Source organism: Thamnophis elegans, chromosome 10 (genome assembly GCF_009769535.1).
Source record: "Thamnophis elegans isolate rThaEle1 chromosome 10, rThaEle1.pri, whole genome shotgun sequence".
Taxonomy (NCBI): domain Eukaryota; kingdom Metazoa; phylum Chordata; class Lepidosauria; order Squamata; family Colubridae; genus Thamnophis; species Thamnophis elegans.
The window spans coordinates 21594274-21606502 of NC_045550.1; the positions used below are offsets into that span (position 1 = coordinate 21594274).

The 12229-nt window shown below is 48.8% G+C and overlaps 1 protein-coding gene across 2 annotated transcripts in view; it reads left to right on the top strand.

Moving 5' to 3' along the window:
- The first annotated feature begins 654 nt into the window (after positions 1 to 654).
- Positions 655 to 12229, top strand: part of SH3PXD2A (SH3 and PX domains 2A) — a 303987-nt gene continuing 292412 nt past the window's right edge. For both annotated transcript variants that reach the window (XM_032224775.1, XM_032224776.1), the window contains exon 1: positions 655 to 1575. In XM_032224775.1, the coding sequence (XP_032080666.1) occupies positions 1504 to 1575 (72 nt within the window). In that variant the 5' untranslated portion in view covers positions 655 to 1503. The remainder of the gene's footprint in view (positions 1576 to 12229) is intronic.

A 12229-nucleotide genomic window follows, 5' to 3' on the forward strand; every position in this document is an offset into this window, starting at 1 on the left:
TTCCGAGGTGGGTAAAATGAGGACCCAGATTGTTGGGGGCAATATGCTGACTCTCTGTAAACCGCTTAGAGAGGCCTGAAAGGCCTATGAAGCGGTATATAAGTCTACTGCTATTAACTTCATGGAGGGAGGCAGAGAGAGAGAAGGGGGGATGTTTTCGAGGGGAACTGACTAGAATGTATGCAGGCCAACTAGACTATACAATACAATCGAGACCCTTTTGGTTTCTTGAGCACTTTGGAGAGCACCCGGTAAGGGTGGGGAGAGCATCCGACGTGGGTTTCTTTTAAATTGCATAAAGTGAGAATCCGGGAGATTCGAGCCCCTCTCTCCTTTTCTGCCACACAGCCGCCGTCTCACTTTTTCTCTTGTCGCCAGGCAGCTTGAGGGAGGGACCGGGGGGGGGGGGGAGAAGAGAAGAAGCGAGCGCCTGAAACGCCAATTTTTTCCCTCTTTCCTCCTCCTGCCCATGCCAAAACCTTTGCCAGCCGACTAGTCGCTCTAAGTGGCCGCCGCCCATCTCAGCTTCCCTGGGGCTTTGGGCGTGGAGAGGTGATCGCCCCCTCCCCGTTCCGCTCTCCTGCCGGTGGGTGGGGGTAGGCAGCGCCGTCCTCTCCTCCTCCTCTGTCGGCCCTCCTATTCATCCAGCCCCGCCCTCCCAGCCCCTCGCCTGGCCGCGAAGACGACGGCAGCGGGAATCCGGAGCTGGGGAAGAGAACCGCGCGCTCGCTCGCCTCCCCACCCAAACCAGCCCCCTCCGTATCTTCCGTCCGTTTCTTCCCTTTCCGCCCTCACCCCCCAGGCAGTCGGGGCTGCAGCGGGAAGCCTTGTCAAAGATCAGCTGCTGTCAGACAAGGAGCTGCGGCGAGGATAACTGCACGGCGGCGACTCACTCCGGTGTAGGGCGGGAGGGGGCAAGAGGAGGGGAAAGAGGTAGGTAGGCAGGGAGAGCGAATAAGAGGAGCAGACACACACGCACACACATATCATACATACGCACGCAGTACGCGAGATCTGTGTAAGGGGTGTGCAGAACTTGATCCTTTCCCAGAACTCAACTCCTCCCCGCCGCCCGTCCGCTCCAATGCGGTCCGGACGAGAAGAGTTCCTTTCCACCAGGATGAAACATTGGAAGTAACTGCAGACAATTCAAATATTCCTGCATAGGAGGGAGAAGAGTTTGAAGTGTGTGGGTGTGGGTGTGGGTGTGTGCTCCTGCGCTTGCGGGACGCGCTGGCTTATGGCCGTATTTAGGTCGTTTCCCGCGTGATTTTTTTTTTAAAGGAGGGAAAAAAGTACTCGGGAAAACTAAGTCGAAGGCGTTTCGTTTGTTCGTTTTGTACCAGCAAGGGAAAGAAAGCGAGGCTGAGGGGCAGAGGAGGTTCTGTTTTCCTAGGAAATCCTCCTTGAGTGCCGAGGAGCCAAAGAATAAGCGCAGTCATCATAATACAAGGATACATCTGGACTGTTTTTGCGTTTCCTGGTTTTCCTGGGGTTGCGAAGATGCTGTCCTACACTGTACTGGATGCTAATGTGGTGGACGTGGAAAAAAGGCGAAATCCTTCCAAACACTATGTGAGTAGAGGATGAATAATGCTTCCAGTGAAGGCCCGGGTGCCTATTAGTACACAATGCTGCGGGTCCTGACAAGGGGAAAGAAGCCTTTGACCGATTTGGCTATTGGGTTTATTACTACAGTAAGCCAGACAGAATTTGAGAAGGGTGGCAGGTGGAAGTCGGTTCACTTTGGTATGTGTTCCTTCCCGTTTGCAAACCTGCCTTAGCAGCCCCTCTGGTATGGCAAAGGGGACAGCAAAGGGGCTTTTCTTTTTTGGGCAGTTGCCACTAACAGTGCAATCAATGTCTCTGGAATAAGTTTCATGTGATGAGAGAACCTGAGTACTGGGCATCAGAAATTTATGGAACAGGTGGGGGTAAAAGCCTCTCCAATGGGATCCAAAAAGCATGCCAAATGAGTATAAGTGTAAAATGAGACCCCTTGTGGTGTCATTTAAAATGGGAATTGGAACCTGTATGAAATCCTTGACTACAGTATTTCAGCCGAGGATGCTAGGAACTGGCATGACTTGTTAATGTGGGACACATTGCTCAACCTTGGCAACTTTAAGATGTGGGCATGGATTCCCAGAATTCCCCAGACAGAATGCTGTTCTTGAAGTAGAAGTCCACAAATTTTAAGGTTGTCAAGGTTGAGAAACACTGTAGGAACTGTTGAAAAATTATTTTACATCTATGACTTTTATTATTGGCTGGGCCAACATTAATCAAGAGTATTTTAGACTGACCGTTAATTGCTGTTCCTAGGGAATCACATGAAGTGCATCTGGCACTTTTATACCAATTTATTTCACCCAACTTCATAGCTGTAACCTTATTGTGCATTTGGTACAATGCCCTTAGGTTCTCTTTGTCCTCTCTTTGTGAAACATTTTTTGTAACTCTATTCTTCTAGAATTCAATATATGTTTGCTTGATCACTTACTTCAGCCTCACAAATCAGCAATCAAAAAGGCATATTGTCTGACCTAAATTAAGAAGTATAATTTTTGTAATTTTCCAAAGTGAGAGTCCTAGTTTTTCAGTCAGCCTGTAGTTACTAAATGACATTGCAGGATTTTCTAATGTGGATCTAAGCAATGATGATGCATGAACTTAAATTCACTTTAACTGAGCCAGCTTGAGCAGTAAGCAGTGGAGTGCAAGCTAGGACATGTGCGTGGTACTGTTAGGATGAAACTCACCTATAGTGCAAATTGTGACTGTGCTCTTGGGTTTTCAACTGCTGATGTTGAGGACACTTTGTTAAAATGTAAGAGCATAAAAATAATTGATTCCAGAATAAATGAAGAATCAATCAATGATTTACATGGTAAACTAGTCAGACCTTTCCTGCAAACTCATAAGCTGTGCATGAAAACAGTTCTCCCTTCTCTTATTCTCCCTTTCAAAACCTGTAATTCAGTAACATGCTACCCAATATATAAAGGTTTTATTTGGTAGTCATAAGTAATAAATAGCTACATAACTGTATGTTTATATTTTTCATCTCCATTTAAATTAGAAATGCGTAATAGGCACCAAAAAGCCATGCTCCCCTATCCAAAAAGCTTTGGGTTTTACCAGAATCCCTTGGAAAAATCCCTTGATTATCCCTTATGATCGATATGTGAGAGAAGTATATGCGAGAAATCACATAAAGAATGTGTACTTCATAATAAAATTAAAATAAATTAAATTAAATCAAAACTAGGTTTTATCCAGGGCATCCCTAATTTTTCATCCCTATGACATTTAATTTTTGTTGTGCGCCCCTCCTTAAAACTATTAAAATCAATAATATCACTTGTCCAGATGTTACCCCATTAATAGAAATAATCACGTGTTTTGCATATATAAAGCAAAGTGCAACTGAAGTGAATGTAGAGATTGAAAGGCTGTTGTATTCTGCAGGATAAGTATTTCAAGTATTTCAGTTCTTTTATAGGATAGGTGGAGAGGCTTCTCTCTAACATAGCATTGGAACTGTAACTTCCACAATTCTGGGATTTGTGTGCTTGTAGATCAGGGGTATCAAACCGGATTTCTTCGAGGGCCGGATCAGCATTGTAGTTCTCCACAGGCGGGGCTGGGGGTGAGACAGTATAGATGGCTCCTGTAGCACCCTGTTGGCCAAAATGAGGGGGTGGTGCCCACCCTCCTGACAACCCTGTTGTAGATGATGCTGATGAAAGCATTTAAAATATTGTAGGCTTAATAAATATATTAGCTGGGATGAAAGAAATCAGGCCAAGTAAGGGGTAACATTAGCATTTTAATGGCCTTCCAGTTAAGTTTGGAATAATGTGCATAAGATTGTATAAGAAGGATATTTACATTAGTCATGCAAATTTTATTAGATAAAGAAGCAAGTTCTGTTATTCATTAACCATCCTCAATGACTGTTTTATCATTTGACATTGTATAAGCATCACTGTCTCCACTTTGAACATTTCCTTCCCATTCATCTGTCTTTCCAATTCTTTGCTAATCTTCAGTGTTCCTACATTAACTTGCAGATCACAATGTTCCATACAGCTGATGAAGATTGAATTGAATTGAATTGAATTTATTATATTTCTATGCCGCCCTTTTCCCCAAAGGGGACTCAGGGCGGCTCACAACCCAAGTCAAGGGGGGGGGGTACAAATAAGGAATAAAAAAGACGAACAAAACAATACCACAATTTAAAAACACACAACAACCATACCATTCGAGGGGGGACAAAAGCTCATTAGCCCCAGGCCTGTCGGAACAGCCAGGTTTTAAGGGCTTCGCGGAAGGCCTGGAAGGTGGTGAGGGGAGCTCGTTCCAAAGGGCCGGAGCAGCCACAGAGAAGGCCCTCCTCCAGGTGGTTGCCAGTCGGCATTGGCCAGTGGATGGAATTCGGAGGAGGCCTAATCTGTGGGATCTAATCGGTCTAGAGGAGGTAATTGGCAGCAGGCGGTCTCTCAAGTACCCAGGTCCAATACCATGAAGGGCTTTATAAGTGACGACTAGCGCCTTGAAACATATCCGAAGACCAATAGGCAGCCAGTGCAGCTCACGGAGGATAGGTGTAACATGGGTGTACCGAGGTGCACCCACAATCGCTCGCGCGGCTGCATTCTGGACAAGCTGAAGTCTCCAAATGCTCTTCAAGGGCTGCCCCATGTAGAGCACATTGCAGTAGTCCAGTCTAGAGGTCACAAGGGCACGAGTGACTGTTGTGAGGGCCTCCCGGTTTAGGTAGGGATGCAACTGGTACACCAGGCGAACCTGGGCAAATGCCCCCCTGGTCACAGCTGACAAGTGGTGTTCAAAAGTCAGCTGTGGGTCCAGGAGGACTCCCAAATTGTGAACCCTGTCTGAGGGGCGTACTGTTTGACCCCCCAGCCTGAGAGATGGAAAACTTGGCCAATTAGTGGGAGGGAAACACACCAGCTACTCGGTCTTATCCGGATTGAGTGCAAGCTTGTTAACCCCCATCCAGACCCTAACAGCCTCAAGGCACTGACACATTACGTCAACCGCTTCACTGAGTTGGCGCGGGGCGGACAGATACAGCTGTGTATCGTTCGCATACTGATGGTATTTTATCCCGTGCTGTCGAATGATCTCACCCAGCGGCTTCATGTAGATATTAAACAGGAGGGGGGACAGGACCGAACCCTGCGGCACCCCATAATTCAGGGGCCTAAGGGTCGATCTCTGCCCTCCGACCAACACCGACTGCGACCTGTCCGAGAGGTAAGAGGAGAACCACCGTAGAACAGTGCCTCCCACCCCCACCTCCCGCAGTCGTCGCAGAAGGATACCATGGTTGATGGTATCGAAGGCCACTGAGAGGTCAAGGAGCACTAGGACGGAGGCATGACCCCCATCCCTGGCTCTCCAGAGATCATCGGTCAGCGCGACCAAAGCGGTTTCCGTGCTGTAGCCAGGCCTAAATCCCGACTGAAAGGGATCTAGATAATCGGTTTCCTCCAAGGACCGCCGGAGCTGAGAGGCCACCACTTTCTCAACAACCTTCCCCACAAAGAGGAGGTTGGAGACTGGACGATAGTTATTTAAAACGGCTGGATCCAAAGATGGCTTCTTCAGAAGGGATCTCACCACCGCCGCCTTTAAAGCGGGGGAAAGAACCCCTCCCGAAGGGAGGCAATAACAACCGCCTGGATCCAGCCCCGTGTCACCACCCTGCTGTTAGCAACCAGCCAGGAGGGGCACGGGTCCAGCACACATGTGGAGGCACTTACAGCTCCCATGGCCTTGTCCACTTCCTCAGGGGTAACAACTTGAAAATCAATCCAGAGATGTCGCTCCAGATTCTCCCCTGGTTCCTCGGCTGGCTCTGCGCAATTGGAGTCCAGGTCCGTCTGAAGCCGAGCAACTTTAGCCGCGAGAAATTGGACGTATTCCTCAGCTCTGCCTTGCAAAGGATCGCTCGTATCCCTCCTGTTCAGGAGGGAACGGGTTATCCTGAACAAGGCGGCTGGGCGCAACTCAGCGGAAGCTATCAGAGAGGCAATATGTGTTCTTTTTGACGTCCTAATTGCCCGAAGGTAGACTCTGATGCTGGATCTTAATAGTGCTTGGTCTGACTCAGACTTACTGGATCTCCATCGTTGCTCTAGGCATCTCTTTTGGCGCTTCATCTCCCGGAGTTTCTCAGTAAACCAAGGAGCCCTCCTGGATCCACTGCCTCGGATTGGCCGTAAAGGCGCAATCCAGTTGAGAGCCTCTGACGCTGCTGAATTCCAGGCAGCAACCAGAGTCTCCGCCGGACTGCGGGTGAGGGTATCAGGAACAACGCCAAGCTCCGTCTGAAAGCCCAAAGGGTCCATAAGGCACCTGGGGTGGAACCACCTAATCGGTTCCTCTTCCCTTCAGTGGGGGTTTGGTCTCCGAAAGTCAAGCCTCAGTAGGTAGTGGTCCGACCATGACAGGGGTAAGATCTCACTACCCCTCAAACCAAGATCACAACTCCACTGCTCCGAGAGGAATATGAGGTTGAGCGTGTGACCTGCCGAGTGAGTCGGGCCCCAAATTACTTGGGCCAAGCCCATGGCTGTCATGGAAGCCATGAACTCCTGCGCTCCATCAGAGTGCTCGCCAAGCGAAGGCAAATTGAAGTCCCCCAGAACCATAAGCCTGGGGAACTTAATTGCCAGCTCGGCTACTGACTCGAGGAGCAAGGGGAGGGCTGCTGCAACGCTGTTGGGAGGCAGGTACGTTAACAGCAAGCCCACTTGACCCTTGAAGTCCAACTTCACCAGCAAGGACTCACACCCGACAAGCTCCAGAGCAGGGATCCTACAAGGAGCTAGAGACTCTCGGATAACAACAGCCACACCCCCACCCCTTCCTTGGGGTCGCGGCTGATGAAGCACCTCAAAACCCTCTGGGCACATCTCAGTGAGGGGGACTCCTCCCTCCGGGCCCAGCCAGGTTTCAGTAATACATGCCAGGTCTGCCCCCTCGTCTAAAATTAGGTCCCGGATGAGGGGAGCCTTGTGAACTACAGATCTGGCATTTAGCGACAGCAGCCTGAGACCAGGGTCCTGATTACTCACGCCATCTGGCCTTGGAGTGGAACTCATAGGGCCGGAAGGAGGGATCTCTGTGACGTAGCGAGCCCTCCTTCCCCGGTAATGGCCAGCCCTAAAGTCCCCGCCATATCTGCCCCTCCCTGTTAAGACCGTAATGTTCCGGCCCACTCCTGTGTCCGTGGTCCCTCCACCCACCCCCATAGCCCCCACATTCCCTGACAGGCCCTTCGAATCAATCATCCTGAGATTGGGAATAAGATGATAGTAAAGCTTATGCCATAATGCATAACAACAAATATTTACTATGACCTTTAGCCAAAAAACACTACATATAAACAAACTTAAAATTAAAGATAAAAGTTAAAAGAAAGCATAAAATACAGGAAAACAAGATAACCATAATGTTGATGTAATACAAGTACACTAACCTTGGTGATCACTAAGATCAGCAATAATCTTTAGTGTAAGTGGATCAAATAGAGGCTCAGAATTGGACCACCTAAGAAGACAGTCCTTGTCAAGTAGAAGAAGCAACAAATAAGCATTGTTTTTCTGACAGGTTATACCTTTAAAAGGGGATGGATGGATGGATGGATTATCCGAGATGATCTGTAAATAGATCAAGAGAAGAGAATGTGGCTCATTCCATTTTTTGCCCTCCCCAGGCTCCAGAGGCTTTATAGAAGCCCGGGGAGGGCAACAACAGCCTCCCTGCCCCCCCCCTGAAGCCCTCCAAAGGGTTCAGGACCTACCTTGAAGCCTCCGGAGCACAAAAAAACCAGCCCTACAGGAAAACCAGAAGTTCAGCAATTAACTTCTGGTTTGTTCATAAGTCATTTTTCATCCTCAGGGGCCTTCAGGAGGATTCCATGAAGGCTCTCCAGAGGATTCTATGAAGGCTCTCCGGAGCCTTCAAGGAAGCCTCCTGAAGGTCCCTGAAGACTCCAGAGGACAAAAACCAGCCCAACAAGCAAACCGGAAGTCAATTCCCAAACTTACAATTTGCCCATAGGGCCCTTTTTTGCGCTCTGGGGGCTTCAGGGAAGCTCCTGAAGCCTCCAGAGGGCCTCCAGGGGGGGGAGGCTGTTTTTGCCCTCCCGAGGCTCCTATAAAGCCTCTGGAGCCTGGAGAGGGCGAAAAAAGCATGCAAAAATTGGGGGGGGGGGGAGTGCTGGTTATGTGCACATGTGTGTTGGGTCACGCATTGCATTATGTAAGGTGACCAGATTTTCAGATTGGAAAAGAGGGACACCCTTGACCGGGGGGGGGGGGGTTGATTAAAAAATTTTTTTTGTCAAAAGGTCACCCCAGGACACTGAAACCAGCATAAATACGAATCTGTTGCCAAACAAAATTTTGATCACGTGATCATGAGGATGCTGCAACGGTCGCTAAGTGTGAAAAATGGTTGCAACGGTCGCTAAGTGTGAAAAATGGTCGCAACGGTCGCTAAGTGTGAAAAATGGTCATCAGTCACTTTTTTCAATGCCATTGTAACTTTGGTCACTAAATGTTTTCCCCCTCCTCGAGACTCCTCACTTCTTCCTTCATTCCTCTTGCTTATCTACCTTCACCTTATCTGTCTTCTGCTCTTTCCCTCTCTTCCTTCCTTCCTCCCTCCTTCCATCCTCTTCTTTCCTCACTCACTCCCTTCCTCCTTTTTTCTCTTCCTTCCTCCTTCCATTCTTTATACGATATAAAATTCAATGAGGGTGAAACACACCAAATCTGGCAAAGCTGCCTTGCACCAACCTGGCCTGCCCATAGAATAGCAGCCACTTTGAGACACATAAACCTGGTCTGAACATATTGCATCACAAAGATTTGCAAAGATCACATTTGCAAAAAGGAACATTTCTTGTAGTAAATACATTTTATAAACAATTTAAAAGTAAAAATCCCCCCAAAATAATAAAAAAGGTATTCTATAAATAAAAGAAATCCTTAAAAACCATTGTTAAGTATTACACCAGCAATAATTTATACTGTCACCATTTCAAACTATCATCAGAAATACAAATCTGTTGCCAAACATCAACATTTTCATCGCGTAACCATGAGGATGCCACAACGGTCGCTAAGTGTGAAAATGGTCGCTAAGTGTGAAAAATGGTCATCAGTCACTTTTTTCAATGCCATTGTAATTTTGGTCACTAAACAGCCATGTTCCTGACTTAACAACCACCATGATTCACTTAACGTGGCAATAAAAGGTCGCAAAATGAGGCAAAAATCATTTAACAAACGTCTCCCTTAGCAACAGAAATTGGGGGATCAATCCTGGTCGTAAGTCGAGGATTACCGGTAGCCAATTGCAAAAGGCAACTTTACTTGGAACAGGTGAGATTGTGCCCGGATCCCTTTCATGCCAACATCCCATCCTGTCCATGGGGAGAACTCCACAGGCGGACAAAAGCCCCAATCCCCTCTCAACCTCCAGCTGACTCTGCCATCCGCCATAACCACACATGCCCCTCAAAGGCAAAACTCAGGGGGCTGAATTCTACAGGGGGAGGAGTAAAGGGGGGATTTGAGGGGCAGCCCAAAGCACCATCTGTCTAAATTTGCATCAGGCAGGCAGTAACATTTTCATAGACCATGATCAGAGGAGCAGCTGATCCTATGGAGAGACTCCTCCTGCATTCAGTCCCAGGCCTACAAGTGGACGTACCCTTCCTTCCTTCCTCCTTTCACCTTCCTTCCCTCCCTCCCTCCCTCCCTCTTTCTTCCTTCTAGCCTTCCTTCCTTTCCATTCTTTCTCCTTCCTTCCTTCCTGTTGCCTATCTGCCTTCTGTCTTTCTGCACTTTAGATCTCTCTTCCTCCTTCCTTCCTCTTTCCATCCTTTCACCAAAAATCAGGATGTTTTATTAGCATCAGCATCATTCTGCTGAAAATGCCAGATTCTGTGGTACTTCTGGATGAGATTTAGAAAATTACAGAGACATGAGGAACCATTATATAATTTCACTTGGCAAAACTCTGATTAAAATAATAGCAACAAAATGTAAGGTTTTTTAATTTTAAAACTCTAGCAAAACATAGATTTATTTCCAGTTTAGTTAATTAATGCCATTATAAACAGGAATGCAATTGATTAAATAAAAATGACTTTTTCTTTTATTAAGAATACTTATTCTACACTAAACTAGAAAATATTTCATAGGCCCTTCAACAAGTTTGTTACAAATTTTCAGGATTGCATGCATTCTTGAAACTGATACCATGTAATGTTAAAAAGCAGATCACTAACTAAGTACACTAAAAACCATGTTTAATTATTTGCTACTTGAGGCCAATAGCAATGATGAAGAAATTTCTCTCATCCTCAGTGACAATATTTTTAGGGCCAAAAAATAAAACTCTGTATATTGGATCTGTTGAATGGAGAAAGGCCTGCCCCCCCCTCCCCCAAATGAGATACCTTCCACGATAATAGGAGAGGAGAGCCTGGAGACAGCAATCACAAGGCAGAACGTAGCTAAGAGAACGGGGCAGCTAAGAGAACGGGGCGGGGGTTGGGAGAAGGCATGGGACTGGCTGGGGAAGGAGGGAGGGAGGGAGGGGGAGAACATGAGTGTGTGTATCCCTCCTTCCTTCAGCCCAACACTCTTGCTGGCATTCTGGCCAGACGAGAGGGACTGCAGAGGGTCTAGGGCAGCGAGCCATTCAATCAATGGGAAACTTGCCTCTTGGAAGGAATGACCCGGTTTGGCTCCCACTTTCAACAATCAAACAGAGAAGCGAAGAGGCAGGAGAGACAAGCGGGAGCCAAGCCGAGCTAGAGTGTTGGGCTGAAGGAAGGAGGGATACACACACTCGCGTTCTCCCCCTCCCTCCCTCTCTCTCTCTCTCTCTCTCTCTCAAATGGCAAATCGCTGCTGGGAGCCCGGTCTCATTTGGGGGAGGGGGAGGAAGCAAGCCTTTTTCCATTTCAAGGAGCTGCCGCTCCTCCCCCCCACCTCTTAGAAGTCCAGCCAGCTGCCTGCCAAGCTCTCCACGGAGACTAGTATCCAGCCGGATTTCTTGAATCCCCCGCGTGTGTGGGCAACGCAGCTAGGCAGGCTCTGCTTGGGAGGACCAGGCTATGGAGGGCATAGCATGGTCATCTCAAGCGAAGCTCCCCTCCCCCGCAAACTGCATTGCCCACACGCGCGGGGATTCAAAGTATCCAGCCGGATTTCTTGAATCCCCGCGTGTGTGCGCAACGCAGCTAGGCAGGCTCTGCTTGGGAGGACCAGGCTATGGAGGGCATAGCATGGTCATCTCAAGCGAAGCTCCCCTCCCCCGCAAACTGCATTGCCCACACGCGCGGGGATTCAAAGTATCCAGCCGGATTTCTTGAATCCCCGCGTGTGTGCGCAACGCAGCTAGGCAGGCTCTGCTTGGGAAGACCAGGCTATGGAGGGCATAGCATGGTCATCTCAAGCGAAGCTCCCTTCCCCCGCAAACTGCATTGCCCACACGCGCGGGGATTCAAAGTATCCAGCCGGATTTCTTGAATCCCCCGCGTGTGTGGGCAACGCAGCTAGGCAGGCTCTGCTTGGGAGGACCAGGCTATGGAGGGCATAGCATGGTCATCTCAAGCGAAGCTCCCCTCCCCCGCAAACTGCATTGCCCACACGCGCGGGGATTCAAAGTATCCAGCCGGATTTCTTGAATCCCCGCGTGTGTGCGCAACGCAGCTAGGCAGGCTCTGCTTGGGAGGACCAGGCTATGGAGGGCATAGCATGGTCATCTCAAGCGAAGCTCCCCTCCCCCGCAAACTGCATTGCCCACACGCGCGGGGATTCAAAGTATCCAGCCGGATTTCTTGAATCCCCCGCGTGTGTGCGCAACGCAGCTAGGCAGGCTCTGCTTGGGAGGACCAGGCTATGGAGGGCATAGCATGGTCATCTCAAGCGAAGCTCCCCTCCCCCGCAAACTGCATTGCCCACACGCGCGGGGATTCAAAGTATCCAGCCGGATTTCTTGAATCCCCGCGTGTGTGCGCAACGCAGCTAGGCAGGCTCTGCTTGGGAGGACCAGGCTATGGAGGGCATAGCATGGTCATCTCAAGCGAAGCTCCCCTCCCCCGCAAACTGCATTGCCCACACGCGCGGGGATTCAAAGTATCCAGCCGGATTTCTTGAATCCCCGCGTG